This window comes from Lithobates pipiens, unplaced genomic scaffold (assembly GCF_037356315.1).
Source record: "Lithobates pipiens isolate NorthernLeopardFrog02 unplaced genomic scaffold, aLitPip1_a1.2 Scaffold_22, whole genome shotgun sequence".
In the NCBI taxonomy this organism is placed as follows: Eukaryota; Metazoa; Chordata; class Amphibia; order Anura; family Ranidae; genus Lithobates; species Lithobates pipiens.
The window spans coordinates 317052193-317074796 of NW_027507784.1; the positions used below are offsets into that span (position 1 = coordinate 317052193).

General features: G+C 45.7%; 1 protein-coding gene across 11 annotated transcripts in view; it reads right to left on the minus strand.

Annotated features, from left to right (window-relative positions):
- EPN2 (epsin 2) overlaps positions 1-22604 on the minus strand; it is a 117747-nt gene that overhangs the window by 38134 nt on the left and 57009 nt on the right. For all 11 annotated transcript variants that reach the window (XM_077449426.1, XM_077449427.1, XM_077449419.1 and 8 more), the window contains 2 exons: positions 3273-3385; positions 391-483 (listed from right to left, as the gene is read on the minus strand). In XM_077449426.1, the coding sequence (XP_077305552.1) occupies positions 391-483; positions 3273-3385 (206 nt within the window). The remainder of the gene's footprint in view (positions 1-390; positions 484-3272; positions 3386-22604) is intronic.

The following is a 22604-nucleotide window of genomic DNA, read 5'->3' on the forward strand; positions in this document are numbered from 1 at the left end:
GCTGGTGCAGGACCGAGGAGGAAGTTGGGGACAAATTTGGAGCTTAGACAAAGTACACGATGATTGGTGCTATATTTTTATATACAGGAGGATGGGAAATGTAAAAAATAAAAAATCCTGGAGTTCTACTTTAAACTCTGTTATATTCCTGTAGTGGCCATCAGCAAATCTCCAAGCCTAAGTAGCTGTTCCCTCTCCCAGCAGTGACCTGTACAATTGCTGCTTTTGCTCAGTAGTCAGTAAACTTGTATCTAGTCTGCCAGAGAAACAAGGACAGTTTTGCTCTGTGAAGCATCCCACACCCTCCTCTCTACAGCAGTCCTCCCCTCTCTTCTGTTCCTTCTCAGAAAGATAAAAATAGGACACTTGTGATGCTTAGAGGAGCCTTACCGATTTCTTTTTTAGCGCTTTGGTGGTGGCTTTCTTACTTTCCTCTAAGGCCATCTGAAGCCGCAAATCGTCACCCCGGCGGATTCGCTCCTCCTGCGAGGACATAAAATACAGTCAATTTAAAACAAAGTGGTTTGTTTATCCCACCATTGTGAGGGGACCCCTTTACCTTCATAACCCCAGACATAAGAAGGCTTTTGTAATTATGCATTTTGTTAAACTGTAATTGTAGCCAAAACTTTGTATTGTTTTCGATAAAATTGGGAAGTATTACGGCTTTTGTCTTTTTTTTTTTCTTTAGCCCTGGTTCACATTGATGCGATTTGACATGTCAAGTCGCATGCCAAATCGGCGGCTATTGCCCGCAATAGAAGCATCAGAATCGGTGCGACGCCAACTTTGTGGCGCCACACCAATTCCCAGAAGTAGTTTCTGTACTACTTTTGGCTATCTCGGGTGCGGTTTCTATTACCTTTTGTACCACTGCCCCTTCCCTTTAGAACGTAAGCTCTACGAGCCGGGCCCTCCTGTCCTCTCTGTATTGAACTGTACTGTAATTGTGCTGTCCCCCCTATACATTGTAAAGCTCTATGTGAACTGCTGGCACTATATAAATCGTGTATAACAGGGATATGCAATTAGCGGACCTCCAGCTGTTGCAGAACTACAAGTCCCATGAGGCATAGCAAGTCTCTGACAGCCACAAGCATGACACCCAGAGGCAGAGGCATGATGGGACTTGTAGTTTTGCAACAGCTGGAGGTCCGCTAATTGCAGATCCCTGGTGTATTATAATAATAATAATACCGTATTTATCGGCGTATAACACGCACCCCAAGCAATAATAATTTCAATAGACATATGTGCAGGAAACCACACAGATGTCTCTGAAATCATTGGACTGACATTCGGGAATGAAATTGTGCGAGTTCAGCTGAACTTGCACGATTTCAATCCAACGTCAATGTGAACCAGGGCTTAAAGGGGTTGTAAACCTTCGTAAACCTTCACCTTTGCATCCAATGCATTAAGGTGAAAAAAAAAACGCATGGCAGTGACTGACCCCAATGTTTTATTTAACTGAGCCATGGAATTTCACCCGGCGGAGATGTGCTCTTCCTCTGTCCGGGGGTTCTCGGCTCTCGATCGGATAGATTGATAGCAGCACAGCCATTGGCTCCCGCTGCTGTCAATCAAAACCAATGACCCGGGGGCGGGGCTGAGTCTGGCATTCGTGTCTATGGACGCAAATGCTGGACTTGTGAGCGCGCCCGCAAGGTAACACCCCCGGAAGAGCGATTCTCCTTATACGACGCGGCGAGGAACTGCGAGAGCCACCGGGGGGGGGGACCTCAGAAGATGAGATTTGGGGACACTGTGCAGAACGAACCGCACAGTGGAGGTAAGTATGACATGTTTGTTATTTACTTTACTTTATTTAAAAAAAAAAAAAAAAACGCAAACCTTTACAATCACTCAGATAAATGATATCACTCAGATTATTAAAATAGACAGATTTATCACTTATATTTATCCTGGTGACCATTAAAGCTGAACTCCAGGCCAACTAATACACAAAAAAAAGCATAAATGGGGATTGTTGTACTTGCTTGGAATTTGCATTTCAGTCCATCCAGCTTTAAGATTTATACAGACTCTGCACACAGCACAGCCTGATAGATGACACCACATCTGTTACAGTTATAGACTGCAGAAGGAGTGCAGCAGCGTTCTTTCTCCACCCCAACCTGCTGATTAGACACCGAAGGAGATACAGGAGACTTATAAGGTCTCCTCTACTCTCTCCTATCAGCAAGTTCCTTTTCAGCACATTTGCGTACAGCACTTCTGATTGGCAGTCTATCCCTCTTCCAGTCTGAGCTCTACTGTACAGGGACTGCACAAGGCTAATACCAAGTTTATTTAGATGACACTACTTGTATTTTTCGAATATACAATTCAAATTTTAAGAACAAATACATGGCTGTGTGTGTCTTTTATAGCTGTCCTGGAGTTCAGATTTAAAGTTAAAAATGGAGATTATGGAATTAATAGTAGACCTGGCAGGAATGTAATTTTCCAATGAAAAAGTTTGGTGAGGCTGAGGTGAGTTTGTAGGGAAACAGACACAAAATGAACAGGTTGCATGTAACTTAAAGCGAAGTTCCGCTTAAAAAATAAAAATAAAATAAAAGTCAGCAGCTACAAATACTGCAGTGATGTGGGGGAATCAAAGCCCCGCTCGTCTCTCCCCCCCCCCCCCCCCCGCTCAGCCGTGCCGGCATTGTAACTGTGGGCACCTGGCTGTGGCTTCACAGTCGGGCACCCACCACGCATGCACGAGCTGCGCAGTGTTACTGGCCGCGCAATCATCTGGGACCTGAGACGCGTCCCAGATGATTGCCTGGGGGGGGGGAGAGAGAAGAGGTGATCTTCCTTCCGGCGCCAAGGGAAGTGACGTAAGGAGACGAGGTGAGTGAGGAGGCAGATTAGAAGTGACTCCCTAGCAACAGGCATTAAGAGGTGAGTAAAAAAAAAATTTTTTTTTTGTTCCAAATGTTATTTATCATTTTTAATACAGCTGAAAAATTATAAAGTTATTTTAGGAGTGGAACTCCACTAAAAACGTGACACTTCTGCGCTCAGAAGGCCATAAAATATTCAACTGCCATAGCCACTGTGCAACGCTAAATTTTTGCACACTATTGGCTGCTCTCCTTCTGCAGTCACTGCCAACACTGGAAGCTCTATTAGAAATCATCAGCGATCTGCTAGTTTCTTAAGACTTAACATTCATGTAAATAGCTAACAGACTGCAATGGGCAACATCGCCATTCTATGTCCTCTATTCATTGTCAGTGATCCCAGGTGTTATTACTTACCTGCTCTGCTACCTCTCTGCTCATGGCAAGTGCCAGCTGCAGCTGTAGCTCTTCCTCTCCACTTGTCTGAGGTCGGGCCTGTTCCAGCTCCGAGGAGACCCGGGGAGACGTAGCTACAAGAGACAAACAAGATATCGAGACAATTTCACTTTAAAGCTAAAATTTAATCTTCTTATACTCTGACTTCCTTGGTTACTCCACCCCTCTCATCAACATGCTAATATAATTGTTATATTAAACCTTAATAGGTTTTCATTACATACCTTATATTGGACCCAGTGACATCACCAGGCCTCTGTGCTTCTCTATGCAATGCAGGCAGATTGTGCCTACTGAGAGGGGCTGGCAGCTTCCAGAGAACACCGCAACATCCTACCTCAGTACTCCTCTCAAGAGTCCTTGTGTAAGTATTTTATTAAATGTGCGTGTGTGTGTGTATATATATATATATATATATATATATATATATTATATATCTTGGGTGGCACAGTGGTGTAGTGGGTAGCACTTTCACCTAGCTGTAAAAAGGGTCGCTGGTTGCAATCCCAACCACAACACTACCTGCCTGGAGTTTGCATGTTCTCCCTGCGTGCGTTTCCTCCCACACTCCAAAGACATGCTGGTAGGTTAACTGGCTTTTAAATTGGCCCTAATATGTGTATGTTTGAATGGGAGTTAGGGACCTTAGATCGTAAGCTCCTTGAGGGTAGGGACTGATGTGAATGTATATGTAAAGCACTGTGTAAATTGACAGCGCTATGCAAGTACCTGAAATAATATATTATTTTGGGTACTTGCATAGCGCTGTCAATTTACACAGTGCTTTCCATATACATTCACATCAGTCCCTACCCTCAAGGAGATATATATATATATATATATATATATATATATATATATATTTATATATATATTATAAATTAATTATGTTGTCCCCCCTATACATTGTAAAGTGCTGCGTAAACTGTTGGCACTATATAAATCGTGTATAATAAATATATATATATATATATATGATAGAACCCCTGGCAATGTTCCCTTTCTGTCCCTGGATAGATGGGGATAGATATATATCTATCCCCAGGGGTTCTATCTTTCCCCAGTCTACTAATAAATGGTTTTACTACTAGAGATCACACCACACTTCCTGTCCTGGGGGTAATATTATCATCAGAACAGGAAGTAAGGGGAAATCTCTCCAATGGGTCCACAGAGAGCAATTAGGCTCCATTCAAAACATGCAGGTGCAATGGAGCATGCATGTTCAGGGCAGCCGATCCTTTTCAGTGAGCTGCTCTATGTGCAAGAAGCGTGCAAAAGAAATCCCTCACCCTGCTCTCATGAAAACACAGGCATTAGCAGACACCATTTAACCAAAACACTGGAATTTTGGTTAATTTAAACTGATATTATTTTTTTGGATCAGATTAACGTCTTGCCCACCACGCTATAGATCAGTGACAGCTATAGCGCAGTCGCACATTTCCAGGAGGGCAGATATTGATGTCCTCCAAGAACCCTGCCTTCAGACACAGCTGATCACAGATTGGGGTAAAGGGCCAATCACAGCGGCCCTTTACTATGTGATCAGCTGTGTTCAATAACAGCTGATCACATGTAAACAGGATTTGTCAGTTATTGGCAGTCCTGTCCTCATGCTAACAGCATGTGAGGAGAGGTGGGCCACTGGCAGCAGCGGGAGCCAATGGCTCCTTCTGCTATCAATCTATCCAATGAGCACTCGAGACAGCGGCTGGGGCTGCTGGGCTCATTCTCGTCACTGGAAAGATTGGGTTCAGGTAAGTAAAAGGGGGTCTCTGGGGGGGCAGCTGCAGCACAGAAGGTTTTTCACCTTAATGCATAGAAAGCATTAAGGTGAAAAACCACAGGAGTTTACAACTCTTTTTTTTTAATACCACCAAAAGAAAGCTCTATCTGTCTCAAAATAAAGATAAAAAGTTCAAATGGATATAGTGTTATACAATTATCATCAAAATGCGACAGCACTGAAAGCTGAAAATTGTTCTGCGCATGAAGGGGGTAAAAATGCCCAGTAGGCAAGTGGTTAAAAAACAAACAAACAAAGAAAAAAAAACACAAGGATCACAGGAGTTAAACCCTTTTCTTCCATTACATAGCAGGTGAGGTTGAAAAAAGCACAATCAAGTCCAACATGTGTGTGTGATTATATGTCAGTATTAAATTTTATATCCCTGTATGTTGTGGTCGTTCAGGTGCTTATCTAATAGTTTTTGAAACTATCGATGCTCCCCACTGAGACCACCGCCTGTGGAAGGGAATTCCACATCCTTGCCGCTCTTACAGTAAAGAACCCTCTATGTAGTTTAAGGTTAAATCTCTTTTCTTCTAAATTTAATGAGTGGCCACGAGTCTTGTTAAACTTTTTTGTGGAAGGAAGTTTTATCCCTATTGTGGTGACCAGTACGGTATTTGTAAATTGAAATCCCCTCTCAAGTATCTCTTCTCCAGAGAGGGAATGAGTTCAGTGCTCACAACCTTTCCTCATAACTAATATCCTCCACTTTATTAGCTTTGTTGCCCTTTTTTGTACTTGCTCCATTTCCAGTACATCCTTCCTGAGGACTGGTGCCCAGAACTGGACAGAATACTCCAGGTGCGGCCGGACCAGAGTCTTGTATAGTGGGAGAATTCTTGTTTTATCTCTGGAATTAATCCCCTTTTTAATGCATGCCAATATTCTGTTTGCTTTGCTTGCAGCAGCTTGGCATTGCATGCCATTGCACAGCCTATCTACTAGGACCCCCAGGTCCTTTTCCATCCTAGATTGCCCCAGTGTATAGATTGCATTCATATTTTGGCCACCCAAATGCATTATTTTACATTTTCTACATTGAACCTCATTTGCCATGTAGTTGCCCATCCTATTCATTTGTTCAGATCTTTTTGCAAAGTTTCCCCATCCTGCTGAGAAGTTATTACCGTGCTTAGCTTAGTATCATCCGCAAATACAGAGATTGAACTGTTTACCCCATCCTCCAGGTTGTTTATGAACAAATTAAATAGAATTGGTCCCAGCACAGAACCCTGGGGGACCCCACTACCCACCCCTGACCATTCCGAGTACTCCCCATTTATCACCACCCTCTGAACTCGCCCTTGTAGCCAGTTTTCAATCCATGTACTCACCTTATGGTCCATGCCAACGGACCTTACTTTGTACAGTAAACATTTATGCGGAACTGTGTCAAATGCTTTTGAAAAATCCAGATACACCACGTCCACTGGCCTTCCTTTATCTAGATGGCAGCTCACCTCCTCATAGAAGGTTAGTAGATTGGTTTGGCAAGAACGATTCTTCATGAATCCATGCTGATACCGTTCTCATTACCAAAATCTTGTATATAGTCCCTTATCATTCCCTCCAAGAGCTTGCATACTATTGGTGTTAGGCTAACTGGTCTGTAATTCCCAGGGATGTTTTTTTTTTTTTTTTTTAATATTGGTGCTACATTGGCTTTTTTCCAATCAGCTGGTACTACTCCAGTCAGTAGACGATTCACAATGCCATTGCTGCATTTGTGGTTTGATTATCTTTCAACTTCAATTTGTATAGACATTGAGATGATGAACATTTCAGACAGTATAATTTGTTGTTGATCCTGATTTTTGTTGGGATCAAATTGAGCAGTACATCACAGATTCAGATAAAATCTACCAAGCAAGGTCCCTGTCCTTGCACAGTGCCCGGTCTCCATCATATGGGTGCGTTGTGTATGTTTATACATCCGCACAGAGGTCTGAGGGCGCTGCGTGCCAAACCATCGAGTGATCCATGCAAGGCTTCAACATGAGAAAATCTGGGAATTACAGAACGCTGACTCCCCAGCTGACTGTTTTAGAAAGAACACCAGAGCGCCCCAGAGACAGGAAGCAGGGGCAGGGTTATTGGATGTACGGGGTCACTAGGCCTCATTCCCGGAATTCCTATCACAGAAAACATGCAGAGCTGCAATCTGCTGCAGAGATTAGACAGAAACCTGCACTGTTGTACTGGGTACCCCATACTGAGTCTTCCCAACACCCTTTAACTGGTACCCAATACCAGGGGGGGCTAAAACCCTGCGGCCAGTGCGAATGGACCCCAAAGTTATGGGGGAAAAAACAAGCACTGTAATAGGTTTTAACAATGCATTGCAACATGTATCCAGACTACACACTAGAGCTGCGCACTGTGTGGTGTGAACAAACCCTTATGAAGTGTACACACGACCAGCCTTTCCGACAGACTAGGTCAGACGGAATCAGTCCATCGGACAATCTGATTGTGTGTGGGCTAATCCGATCATTTTTCGTTTAAAAAAATCAGACGGACCTAGAAATAGAACATGTTTCAAGTCTGTCCGACCGACTCAATTCCTATCGGGAAAACCATTCGTCTGTATGCTGGTCCGACGGACCAAATACGACCCAAGGGAAGCTATTGGCTACTGGCTATTGAACTTCCTTTTTTAGTCCCATCTTACGTCATCGCGTTCAAAACTAACGGACTTTCGAACAGACTTAGTCCATTCGTGTGTGACCAAGTCCGTTCATTCGGAAAGTCCGTCAGAACTCCGCTGAAAGTCCGTCGGGAAGACCGTCTGACCTAGTCTGCCAGAAAGTCCGGTCGTATGTACGCGGCATCCGATTTAAGTTTTGTCTGTTATTGTCCCTATAGTAGTAGTTGTCACCAGGAAAGAGCAGGCAGTAATAAAACCATTTCAGAGCTTCCTTGCACCACAAATTTGTTGTAGTTTTTTTTTTTTTTGAGTTCTAATGGAGCGATTTCCTGACAGGAATTGAGGGAAATTCTTCCCAAAGATAACTCGGAAAGCCAAAAAAATCCGTCATGCCTCGTTTACACTTGCGGTGCTCTCTGAAGAGCGATCCATGTTTGGCCTCATGCACACAGAACATCAACAACACTGCTTTTAAAACAGTGTTTTACTTTTTTTTCTGCTTCTAAATGCTATTCTGTCAGCCTATGTGTCCGTTCACACATAGACATTCAGAGGCAGAAAAAGAAATGCACCACCAGTGCCTTCAGGAGAGGAGCATTAGGGTGGAAAAACCACCAAACGCTCATAAACGCACAGTAATGCTATCCTGTTTTTAAGTATTCGTGCGTTTAAAGGAGTTGGAGTTTAAAGACAGACGTTTTTTTTAATCTTAATGCCTTCTATGCATTAAGATGAAAAAACCTTTAGTGTGCAGCAGCCTCCCCTAATACTTACCTGAGCCCCATCTCCATCCAGCCAACTTGCTTGAGAGACTTGGCTGCCCAAGACTCTCCCTTCTGATTGGCTGAGACATACAGCAGGTGCCATTGGCTCCCACTGCTATCAAAGTCAGTGAGCCAATGAGAAGAGAGAGGGGATGGGGCCGGGCCACAGCTCCATGTCTGAATAGACACAGGGAGCTGTGACTCGGCTCAGGTGCCCCAATAGCAAGCTGCTTGCTGTGGGGGCACTCAACAGGAAGGTTGGAACAGGAGCACAGAAGAAGGACCTGAGAAGAGGAGGATCCAGGCTGCTCTGTGCAAAACCAACTACACAGAGCATGGAAGTATTTTTGAACGTTTTTTGTTATTATAAAAAAAAACAAGACTTTACAATCACTTTAATGCATTTTAATGGCCAGAATAAATCATTATTCTGGCCAATAGAATGCATTAATGCCAAAGGCACAAAACTGCGCCAGGGGAGGAAAATACAGCTATAAAAAGCATATCTAAAACTAAGGCATCTAGGGCTCCCCTAGATGCCTTAGTTTTAGATGTGCCTTTTTCAGCTGTATTTTCCTCCCCTGTAGCAGTTTTGTGCCTTTGGCATTAATGCATTCTATTGGCCAGAATAATCATAGAGAGCGTTTGAAAGGCAGTGAGGAGGATCGTCGAATGCAATAGGGGGTATAATTCCTGCCACGGCCGCAAAGCATCACGGCCAATGTGTATACACCCTCGGCTGCTGCCTTTCTAGCTGAAAGGGGGAGCAGTCGAGGAGTGGTGAAATTATGGCTCAATAGTGTCTTTTTACTGCACCCCTTTGTGACATGGGGCATTATCCTGCTGGAAGGAGCCATCAGAAGATGGGGACACTGTTGTCATAAATGGATGGACATGGTCAGCAACAATACTCAGGTAGGCCGTGGGGTTTAAGCAATGCTCAAATGGTACGAAGGGGCCCAAAGTGTTCCAAGAAAATATCCCCCGCACCATTACACCACCAGCAGCCTGAACCGTTGATACAAGGCAGGATGGATCCATGCTTTCATGTTGTTTACACCAAATTCTGACCCGACCATCCAGTGGCGTAACTAGAACCTTCAGGGCCCCGATGCAAGAAACCATGAAGGGCCCCCCTGAACCCCAGCCAGGGCCCTTCCCTCCGAGTCCGGCGGTGGAACTCCAGGGCGTGGTCACAGGTATGACCTTTGTGAGCCCTGTAGTTCCACCACTGGTATCAGTAGTTTTTTTTTTTTTATTATTTTTTTTTTTTTTTTTTAGGTGCCCCATTGGGGGACTGTCCCTAGGCAGGATGGGGTCCCCGTCCCCAGAAGAGATTAGGTCCTTTTCTCCAGGGCAGATGAAGTTACTGCCCCCAGGTGAGAAGGGGTCCCTGTCCCCAGGGGAGGTGGGGGTCCCTGTCCCCACGTGAGAAGGGGTCCCTTCTCACGTGGAGATGGAGGGGGTATGTAATGGTGTGTGGTGGATGGGGTCCTCTCACTCACCATGACCAAGCTGTAGGCCATGCACTCATCCATGTTGGCCTGGGCTCCATCCAGTGTGCTGGACGGGCGATCAGCATATCTCCCAGAAAGACCTTTCATCATCTGTGTATGACGGGGGAGGAGGAGGGCTGGCAGACAAGCCTGCAGTGTCCTCCGGCGAGCCGGCTCTCATAGGGCTGCACTGCATCTGTGTGCTGAAAGTTTGTTTACCCGGGAGAAGTATGCAGTGCAGAGTGGGCCGGACTCGAGGGGGGGGCAGGACTCTGGCCGGGGAGAACAGACATCGGACTGAGCGGCAATGCATGAAACAGGAGAGGGGTACTCTGAGGAGCCGGCCGAGGACACAGGTAATGCGGGGAATGCACAACTAAAGAGCAGCCAGTGCGATAGTCGAGCATGGAGCTCTGCTAGTCACCCTCCACCTCCAACCACCCCTGTGCATGGTGCACTGGTACCTCTAGCTGCCTATGCTGCTGCCGGCCATATGTAGAGGGGGCTGCATGGGCCCCCTTCATCACAGGGCCCAGTTGCGGTCGCGACTGCTGCACCCCCTATAGTTACGCCCCTGCGACCATCTGAATGTCGCAGCTGAAATCAAGACTCATCAGACCAAACAATGTTTTTCCTATTTTCTGTTGTCCAATTTTTGGTGATCCTGTGCGAATTGTAGCCTCAGTTTCCTGTTCTTAGCTGACAGAAGTGGCACCCGGTGTGGTCTTCTGCTGCTGTAGCCCATCTGCTTCAAGATTCAATGTGTTCATTCAGAGATGGTATTCTGCAGACCTTGGTTGTAATGAGTGCTTATTTGAGTTACTGTTGCCTTTCTATCATCTAGAACCATTTTGCCCATTCTCCTCTGATCTCTGACATCAACACTGCATTTTCCGCCACACAACTGCCGTTTACTGGATATTTTCTCTTTTTCTGACAATTCTCTGTAAACCCGAGAGATTGTTGTGTGTGAAAATCCCAGTAGATCAGCAGTTTTTGAAATACTCAGACCAGTCCGTCTGACACCAACAACCATTCCATGTTCAAAGTCATTTAAATCCCCTTTCTTCCCAATTCTGATGCTTGGTTTGAACTTCAGCAAGTCGCCTTCACCACATCTAGGTGCCCAAATGCACTAAGTTTCTGCCATGTGATTGGCTGATTAGCAATTTGTGTTACTAAGCAATTGAACAGGTGTACCTAATAAAGTGGCCAGTATAGTAGTGTGCAAAGGGTTAATTCGGCGTTTACACCTTCCCTCCCTCCTTCCTTCCTTCCTGCGGTCGGTGACAACAATCCAGCATGAGGATGGCTGGAAAGGGCAGAGAATAATACTCACCTGTTTCCATGGCATTGCTCCATCACTGGCCGGATGGGCGAGGCGTCACTCCCTGGCTGATGGAAACGTCGTGGAATCTCCCTTACCAGCCAGGGAACGCCGTTTTCACTCATCCAGCCAGCGAGGAGGCATCGCCATGGAAACACTTGTGTATTTCTGTGCACTCTGTAGAAATTCTGTTGCTGACAAGTTGTCACCGGTGACAGGCTCCCAAGTGTAACCCTTTCCTGCTCTACCCAAGACTAAATAGAGAGTGCTGACTAAAGTTGGGTGTTTAATTCATCTCACACACATTGATTTTAATTATAATGTGTCATGTATGGCCTCATGCACATGGACTTAGCTCTTATGTGCAGCAGCATAAAATCTTCCGATGCGTTTTGGTGCCCGGGAAGCCGCACGTGTCATGTAGAGCTGCCAATACAATTTAAAGGCTGAATGCAGCTGTATTTCGGTAAATGGCTGCAAGGCTTCCACTTTCACGTTCAGGGAGAAGAGCACAGGAAAAACGCAGAAGCCATCAGTGTTTACCCGAGTGCGGCCACATACAGCCGTTCACTGGAATTGGAGACTGTATTGTACGTGGCACGTGCTTCTACCCGGTGCAAGAAAGTCCTCAGCACACAGGAACTGCTAAGTCTCCGTGTACATGAGGCCTATGTAAATATCTCCCCACTTGTCTTTGTTGTCACCAGCACTGCTTGGTACAAAATTTAGGACCCCTGCAGACCTTCCTGTTTTTTGTGGCGTGTACACACACACACACACACACACACACACACACACACACACACACACACACACACACACACACACACACACACACACACACACACACACACACACACACACACACACACACACACACACACACACACACACACACACACACACACACACACACACACACGACCTTATGTGTGTTGCATTAAAGTGCAAGTCATGCTAAAAACTTCAGAGTAGGAGCCCCTGTCTGGCTTTTACTCCTGTCTGGGGCTCGGTTAAAGCGGAGCTATACCCAAAAGGGAAGCTCCGCTTGTTTGCTTCCTCCCCCCCCTTCACTGCAACATTTGACACCTTGAAGGGTGGAGTGGATACCTGTCAAAACCAGGTACTCATTCCCACCTCCACGTAAGATGCCGCAATCGATGTGCAGTGATCTATTCAATTTCCAGCCCCTCCTCCTTCCACCAACCCCGCCCCCCCATCTTTTGGGAGACAGACAGGTCCCAGAAGCCAGGGGTGGCCGACATCGTGGGATCCTTGGACGTGTAAGTGTCCTTATTAAATATGATTTTAAATTTTCTTCCCCCCCCAGACTGGAACTTCTCTTTAAGCACTTAAAGACTGCCTACTGCAGATATAGGGCAGCTCTTTTGTGCCAAACAATGTACCTGTACGTCATTGCGTGCAATAGATACTGTGGGCGTGTGCCTGTTGGACAGAGGAAGAGCCAAACAGCGGGTCCGGCAGACCCGATGTCCGTCAGCCACCCACAATCGTTCCCCAGAGAGGCAGAATGGTGATCTGCCTATGTAAACAAGGCAGATCACCATTCTGACAGGGGAGGACACAGTGATCTTGTGGTTCTGCTAAGCAGGAACACGGATCTCTGTCTTTATCCAGTCAGACCATCTCCTACATCATGGGTCTTCAAACTATGGTCCTCCAGTTGTTCAGGAACTACAATTCCCATCATGCTTAGTCATGTCTGTGAATATCAGAGTTTTACAATGCCTCATGGGATGTGTAGTTTCGCAACAGCTGGAGGGCCGTAGTTTGAGGATCCCTGTCCTACATGGTTAGCAAGCACCTCCTAAGGACACACGCTTAACCCTTTTATCGCCCCAGGTGTTAACCCCTTCCCTGCCGTGTTAGTAGAGCAAAAGTGCATATTTTTAGCACTGATCATTGTAATAATGTCACTGGTTCCCAAAAAAGTATAAAAGTGTCAGGTGTCTGATTTGTCTGCCGCAATGTCGCAGTCCTGCTAAAAATCGCTGATCGCCGCCATTACTAGTAAAAGAAAAATGCCATAAATGATCCCATAGTTTGTAGACACTATAAATTCTGCGCAAACCAATCAATATACGGTTAATGTGGAATTTTTTTTACCAAAAATTATTAGCAAAATACATATTGGCCCTAAATTGATGAAGAAATTAGACTTTTTTTTTTTTTTTTTTATTGGATATGTTTTATAGCCAAAAGAAATATGTTTTTTTTTGTTTTGTTTTTCAAGTTTGTCTGTATTTTTTTGTTTATAGCACAAAAAATAAAAACCACAGAGGTGATCAAGTACCACCAAAAGAAAGCTCTGTTTGTGGGGAAAAAAATGGCATCAATTTTGTGTACAGCTTCGCATGACTGCGCAATTGTCAGTTAAAATAACACAGTGACGTATCGCAAAAAATGGAGGGGGTAAAACCTCCCGGGGGTGAAGTGGTTAAAGAAAAACTGCAACCTTCTCCCCTGCATGCCTTTTACATTCTTCAGCATAGTAAGCATACTCACCTAGCCAGCGGGTCCAGCGTTGAGCTGCTGGGATCCTCCTCTCTATAGCCACTGCTCGTGTCCGGCGACGCCATGTTGTCTGTGACAGTTGCTTGCTCTAGCGGGTGCAGGCGTCAGTAGGCAAGCCCCCTCTTTTGCTGAATGGGACTGCACGTCATTCGTCTAGGCGAATTGTGGAAACTGGGTTCGGGACAAGCTTTTGATGGAACCCCCCCCCCCGATTTTGGCACCACAGAGAGGGAGCAGGATGGAAAGGAGGCGGGTGAAGGTCCGCTTTTAAAGCGGTTCTGCACCTAAAAAAAAAAATATTAAAAGCCAGCAGCTACTAATATTGCAGCTGCTGACTTTTAATAAAATCACACTTACCTGTCCCAGGGTCCAGCGATGTCGGCGGCAGGTGACGAGCGATCGCTCGTCTCGCTGCTGCCCCCGCCGCCATCCTCTGTCAGGGAATCGGGAAGTGAAGCATTACAGCTTCACTGCCCAGTTCCCTACTGCGCATGCGCGAGTCGCGCTGCGCGTCTCTTATGGTCCCCCGCTGTGTCTATGGGAACTGTGTGTTTCCCAGAACACAACGGGGGGGGGGCGGAGCGTCTGCGGCGGTCTGCCCGGAAGTGGGTGCAGATACCTGGATTATCCAGGTAACTGCACCCCCCTCCCCCCTGAAAGGTGCCGATTGTGGCACCGGAGGGGGGGAGGGTTCAGATTAGCGGAACTTCCCCTTTAGGGTGAAGAACCGCTTTAAGTCAGACTCTCGCTCACTTCCCGTTCCAGTGACTTTGGTTTACCAGAAAGAAAGTAAAGGAAGATCTGCATCAGGGAGACAGAAATAAAAACCTGACCTCCCCTTACTTTACTAAAAATAAAAAATTAAAAGGAAGTGTTTTTATTTCTGTCTGTGTTTCACTTCCTGTCTAGTAAGATGTGGTAAGCAGGACAGGAAATGAGAGAAAATCTCTCTACAACAGTGGTTCTCAACTCCCGTCAGCAAGATAAGTGAAATACATCACAGGTAAAATAATTTGCTGCTCAGTGATTGCAGTATTCTAGTCTGCATCTCCCCAAGGTAATATTTCAAATCTGGCCTGTTAGTGGGTCCTGAGGACAGGAATTGAGAACCACTGCTCTACAAAAACTCCAGACAGCAGTAAAAAGCCTATAGGGGAATTAACCCTTCTCCACTCCGTTAAGAGCTAAGAAAAAACATTTTGGCTGGACATATCTTTTAAGGCAGGGCTAGGCAGCCTTAAAGAGGAAGTAAACCCTGATGAGTTTTACTTCCTTTTTTTTCCCCACCGGTAAAGTAAAAGCATAATTTGCTAGTATACATGGCATACTATCACATTATGTGACACCTGCAAATGAAGCCCGCGCTGTCTCTGCTGCAGGCCACAGCCATGTTCGCCCTTCCTTCCGGGGGGGGTCGTAGACTCCGGCTCTGTGACCGACCGGAGTCACATGATATGCGTGTGGGAAGCCGCCGGTCATGGCACTCCCTATTGAAAAGAGGGCCGCTGCTTTGCAGCGCATGCGCTGATTACATCATTGGTGCAACGTAAGCAAATATCTCCTAAACAGCGTACGTTTAGGAGATATTTACAGTACCTATAGGTAAGCCTTATTGTAGGCTTACCTATAGGTACAACTTACCAATGGAGTTTTACAACCTCTTTAAAGAGGTGGAGATCTAACTGAACACTATGGGAGAAGTCTAAGATCACTGGGTACAGTGTCGCAATCACATGCATTGCATGACAATCATGGGTTTAAATCAGGTGGTGAGGAAGCAACATATCACCTCCTCACCACCACACTCGGATTGCTTTTCAGAGGAGCAGTAGTGCCGGCTGCACTTGTGAATGAGCTATTAGTTGTGTTTGGCAGCGGCACCCTTAGGGCTCATTTACATGTAAAACCGTGCAGTTGAGCCGCAGTTTTAACACCCCATTTAGCTGCTGCAGCAGCAGCCAAAGGTGTACACACGCCGCAGCAGGAATTGAACCCCCCTGTTGCTTTTGGTGGGTGCTACCGTCTGCCACTCACGATCCATTCAAGTAAACAAGGCCATTCTGCAGGCACCCCACAAGTGCATGCTTCTGTGGGGTCTGAGGGATTAAAACAGGTAGTGAGAAAGCAACACAGCGCTGCCTGCTTTCACGCCTTGTTTGCTGTACTGCACAAAGTTGCAGTGCACTTGCAGCGTGGCCTCATTCATTTGAATGGGTTATGCTTGGTAGGTGCTACACCCACCAACCATGACAAAGTGTATAACTCCTGCTGCGGCTGAGACATGTGTACACCCCTGGCCACTGCAGCTAAATGGGTTGTTGTTGGAGTGATAAACACAATTTGATTATGGGGTTTTACCACCCCCAAAACTGCAAATGAAAATGAACCCTTACTGTTCTGAGCTGCCTATAAGACTGCGTTCACACAGATGTGCTGTGGTTTACCTGCAGGTGCAGTGCATCTGCAACTTTTCTGGGTTCGCTACGCTTTGCCATAGACATCGATGTGTGAGGTGCATTGATGTGCTGTTCATTCTTAATGGCACCAAATTGCATCAATTAAGTATAATACATTGCCACAATGCAATAGTATTAATGGGCCCTTAAGGCTGTAAGCTGGTTTTTGCTCTGTAACAGCTCAGAAAACCCCTTGTCTACATCAAGACTGACTTCACTGGTTGTGAGGCTAGAATTCAGATGACACCGACACCCCCAGAGCCTGGCCCTTTATAAATACGCCAGCCTTGGCGGCACTTGAATTTTAATCTGGACATGTTCCCTTTAATAGTCTGCAGAGTACTTTTTTTCTGCTTTAAGGGTTCATTCAGATGGGTGTTTACACCCTTTCTGTATGGGGGGGCTACATTTGTTATTGCGCCTGCATACGCCCCGAGTGGCATTTAGACAGTCTATAGAGGTGGCTGCAGATGCAGCGGCTGCACGGACAGCTCCGTGTCAAAATTTGACATGTGCAGCAGCAGGTGCACAGATCCAAATAAAGGCAGTGTGCGCTCAGATCCTTGCACCCGCTTTAGGATGCATGTCAAACTTTGTGGCTGTGTCCAACTCAATAGACTTCTTGTGCGCAGCTCAGGTTGGATACAGATTCAATAAATAACATGGCCCCTCACACAGAAGGGGTGTCAAAGCACATCTGAGTGAAGTGTTAAAGCCCCTCTACTCTGGATGCTTCCATCTTGGTTTAATAAGCATAGTCGGTCATCCCCGGCCTCCTCCACAGCAGCAGAAATAAATTCCAAACTCTACTAATCACTAAAGCAGGATTCCCATTGCACCATCTGTCTCCTGTCCTTCGTGTTTGCTGTGCCAAGCCGGCAGCCAGCGGGGGACGGGAGAAGTGGGCACATGTCACCGGCGGCAGATTATCGCTGCCTCCACAGGTTCAATTTAAAGCGGAGCTACTGTCTGGATAACAATACCAGTACATTTATGAAAGGTCAGGTTATGTGAACGTTGAAAAGAGAATTACAAATCTGTTTTATTGGAGGCAGTTCATACCAGCAGGGGAACATTATGTTATAACTTGCATGCACTGGTGTGCGTTGTGTAGGGCAGTGTGGTGCATTGTTTCAACACATTACACACTGTTTACTTTTGTTTTTTTAACTTAATTGAAGGATCACAAAATAACATTTCATTCAATGCTACGCACCAAGGTGACACACATCACCGCATATGTATTGTGTGAACAGCGCACATAGCAAACTGGTTTTCTATGTGCCCTTGCGTTGTGCTCAACACACCTGGTGTAAAGGCGCTTAGGATTGGTTCACACTATTGCGCAGGCACAGCGACCTATTCATTTGAATGGGCTGCTGTACCTGTGTTTCATGCAGGAAAAAGGCTCCTGTACCACTTTTAAAACGCAGTGGCAGGGAAATCTCATAGTGCTTTTTCACCATGTGGTTTCCCACACCCACAAATGCGCTGCGTTTTTTTATGTGTGGGGGTGCCATTAAGAATGGCTGGCAGTCCAGCTCCTTTCTAAAGAGCAGGATCTTTTGGCTGCAGTTGGTTGTGGGTACAGCAGTGATTCTCACACCTTCAGCCACCTGCAGTAGTGTGAGCCAGGCCTTATTGAGCGGTTTTGTAGACAGGAAAATGTGTCGCATGTAATGGCTACAAAGCCTACACTCCCTGGCAGGTGACGCAGGCCTTCACCCAAGTCGTGGAGTCTCAGCACCAGCTGGGTTTCACCAGAGCTCCTGGTGGTGGAGATGGTGGTTCAGTTTGTGCTGGTACCAGGTCACAGCCTCCAGGATCATCCTATCAAGGGGTGATCGGGGACAGGGAAGGCTACAGTATGGAGACTGTACACTGGGGGGGGGGGGGGGGGGTCCACAAAATAATAGTTAGGTCAAGACAGGCAGCAATCTAGAGAGAAGTTGGGTTCAGGTAGGGGTGGAGGTAGGAATGAAGAGAGAAAAGTTGATATGAAGCAGGAGTCAAGGTAGGCGGCAAACACAATAGAAGTCAGATTAATAATGAAACATGCAGACAGATGTATAACAAAGCTCTTTTAGAGTAGCTAGCAAAAAAAAAGTGCACCAACCACTTCCAGAGCTGATGCCTAAATATCCCTCTGGGTCAGGGAACACACCCAGCATCACTTCAGAGAGCACTGGAAGTCCTGCCAGGGATTCTGTTAACTCCCAATGGAATTACTGGTAGAGATTTTATGAGTAGCATCGGAAGTACTGGCAATGATATTGGAAATCCTGTATGGATTCTGTGAGCACCATTGGAAATGGTGGCAAAGATTTTTAGAGGGCCACTGGAAGCTCTGACAAGAGTACTGGCAGAGATTCTGAGGCAGAATTGGAAGTACTGGCGGGAATCCTGGAAATACAGTGATGGAAGGTGTAGGAGCATGTCCTGGAAATTTACAGATAGTTGGTGAGACATATTCCTAACAGAACTAGTGTAGGCCATGCTCCATGTTTGCCATCTCCAGCCCTAGTGTAGCTCCTACCGGCTTGGTCCGGAGCCTCACCAAGCTCTGCTCTAAAAACGAACATTCCAGTTCTGTCACTAACTGTCCCAATACTTGGCTCAGCCAAAAAATTAGCTTTACAAAAGTCTGTACCTTGCTCATACTAAAGTAATAGGTTGTCCTTTACAAAAGCCACCTCAACGTCTATGCTCCACTAGCGACTGGCCACTTAGGCAACCGGGCTGCGGTGTGGAGAGGCAGCGGAAGTGTCCCTCAGTACCTTGGAGTATTGGGTATTCCTCTGGGGGACTGGCAACAGATTGGAGTGGTATGAGACGAGAGCACAGCTGCCCTACAGTGCATTCTATAAATAAAAACAGTTACTCTGCCTATTACTGGCAAACAAGTTCACTTTAAAGATTTAGTCCATCTTTTGCCCCCCTCCCCCAATAAACCCCTGATTTTAACGCATACTGTTAGACAAATTATTTGGTTGTCTGCGGGCTAGTCGGTAAGTTGAGCTTGGTTTTTTCCTTGGATTTATCCCTGGCCTAGTTTATACCTGTTGTTAGCCTTCCAATGCTTCTTACTAATAGCCAGCTATAGATGGGGGCAAGTGGCATCTTTTTTGTGTCATTGTTGGTCCCAACCTCAACCATAGCACTACCTGCTTGGAGTTTGCATGTTCTCACTGTGTCCTGCGTGGGTTTCCTCTGGCTACTCCGGTTTCCTCCCACATTCCAAAGACAAGCTGGAAGGTTAATTGGCTCCTTGGCCCTAATATGTGTATGTATGAATGGGAGATAGAGACCTTATAATGTAAGCTCCTTGGGGGCAGGGACTGATGTGAATGTATAATTTTATATGAAAAGCGATGCGTAGTGACATCGCTATACAAGTACCAGAAATAAAAATACATAATAACAAAAATGAAGCCTGTTGAGCAGTGGTCATCAACCCTGTCCTCAGGGCCCACTAACAGGCCAGATTTCATGTATTACTTTGGGGAGATGCAGACTAGAATACTGCAATCACTGAGCAGCAAATGATATCACCTGTGATGTAGTTCAGTTATCTTGCAAATCTGGCCTGTTAGTGGGCCCTGAGGACAGAGGTGATGACCACTGCTGTAGAGTGTTGCAGGTGCAGTGCACAGCCTCCTGCAAGGTCCTCTCAAAGCCTCAGGTCTGCAGGAAGGGAGTAGGGATCACCAGACTTCTGCTGTGGACCTGGCATACACAGCTGTGCAGCCAAAAGTGGAACTTCAGCTCATTTGTCTTCTCCCCTTCCTCCAGGGTCACATTTGGCACCTTTCGGGGGGGGGGGGGGGGGGGGAGCAGATACCTGTCTTATGCAGGCCATACACGGTCGAATTTCGAACGAATTTTCTTTTCAAGATCAGAAAATTAGTTTTTTTTGTGATCCGATGATGCCACCATTGATTTTCGAAATTCGGCCGACCAAGCCTTCAATTTCACCTCATGTTGCTACAGAAAAGAATTTTCTTTGCTGGGAATCTTCTTTTATCTCCGTACATTTTCTTACGTTTCTCGCACGATTCTCCCATCATTGATTAGAAAATCGTTCGTTTTTCTAAAAATTTCCAACATATCCGATTCCTCAAATTTTATTTCCACACGAAAATCGGCTGTTGCTGCAGCCCACTAATGGTGCGAAATTCATCCGAAAATTCTTAGATACGATTTTTGAAAGAAAATTCTTTCGAAATTCAAACCGTGTATGGCCGGCATTAGACAGGTATCCTGTTCCCACTTCCGGGAGTCTGGGCCACGGCAAATTACGTCACAGCTTGACTCCCTCTTCCTTCCCCCAATGTCGGGCAAGCAGAAGAGTGCAGCAGTGCCTCACGCATGCGCAGTAGGGACCTGGCTTGAAGCTGTAATGCTACACTGCCGGGCTCCCTTACTCGCAATGGCGGTGGCAGCACCCGACAGCCGATGCAAATATCGCTGGACTCCTGGACAGGTAAGTGTCCTATTATTAAAAGTCAGCAGCTGCAGTATTTGTAGCTGCTGGCTTTTAATTTTTGCATGGGTGGGTCGGACCTCCGCTTTAATCCCAAACGATGACAATATTCTGGTGGAAGATTTTTTTTTTTTTCTCCCCAATTGATACGTGATTCAATCAAAGTGATTGAATCCGCAAACAAATGAATAGCCATGACTCAAAATCCACATTTTTGTGTGTGTGTGGCATATTGATCAAATGGGTCACCAAGTATTGATTATTCCTAGTGGAAGAGATCAATCGGAAAATAAATAAATCATTTATCAATGTGTCTATATATAAGACATAAGACTAGTTTCATCCATAACCCTAGAGAAAGCCTAAAAAAATCATAGTGTACAGAAGCAGCCAATCCGAAAACAAGCTGTCACTACACCATCACTTTATGACCACACGTATCCTGATGTATACATTTAAACAGACCAATTCAGCCGTGTGTAGGTGTGTAGCGGTGATCAGATTTCCAGGCGTGTTTCTGGTACACTGGGGGGGTTAATATGTAGGCAGAGAGGAAATCCAGCATACAGAGGAAGGGAGGCCAGTCACAATGTGCTCTCCCCCACTGGCCTTGGTATGTGCATAGTAAGCTTTACTTCCACTCCTCTGCTGTACATTCCTGTGTCTGCATCTCACAGCTAGAACCCCAACAATAGCTTTTCTTCAGTGTAAAGAGACCCTTTCTCTGGAAAAAAATAAAATATCTGGTGAAATGGTACCCCTGGATTTCACACAATCCCTTCCTCCTTCACCCCCCCTCTTCCTCCATCCTTAGGTGGGGTTGTGCCCCCCTCCCCTCCTACCCTTTGCCCATATATCTGATTCAGCTCAATTCTACATCCCAGTCCATATAGTGGCCGATTTAATTCATAGGGTCAACTATTAAGGGACCACGTTCTATAGATCCGATCGTATGTGCTTTACATATCCATGGATATGTAAAGCACATACGATCGGATCCATAGAACGTGGTCCCTTAGGAGTTGACCCTATGAATTAAATCAGCCACTATATGGACTGGGATGTAGGATTGAGCTGGATCAGATATATAGGCCTTGCACACTATCTCGTTTGTAGCCATGTAAGGTTGTTTTATTACAGATCTGCATACAGGTGTCTCTTCTACAGCAGTGGTTCTCAACCTCAGTCCTCGGATACCCCCAGCATGCCAAGTTTTAGAAACTTCCCTTTTCGATAAAATAGCTCTTATCAATACCATGTCATTGATATTGATGTAAAGCAGCTGTGCAAAGTAAAGGAAAACCTGAAAACATGGCCCTCGTTGGGGGGTACTTGAGGACTGAGGTTGAGAACCACTGAATTTACAGGACCTATTTTAACACTAAAAATGCAGAATCGCCTCCATGGGTCACATTCTACAGCGGTACCCACCTGCCTACTACGACATGCCAATACATTTTTACTGCTCATGTCTACAGCCTATGACTGAATGCACTTGTTTAGATCGGCAGTCAGACCGCATGTCTGAATTAGCGCTATGGGACAATGCAATCAACAGCATAAAAATCCATTCAGCTGGAAAAAATAATATAAAAAAAAATCCCATTTGAGTGCAGCAATTTATGCATATGTATACCCAAATACATATGACTGTATATGTATAAACTGAAACATTGGCAGTTAGAAGGGGAATTATACACATGTAAACACCTACGCACTTTTACACGCCTGTACATGTGTACATGCAAGGTCTTGGTTTTTGTTTTTTTACACAAGACCTTCTGCCAGTC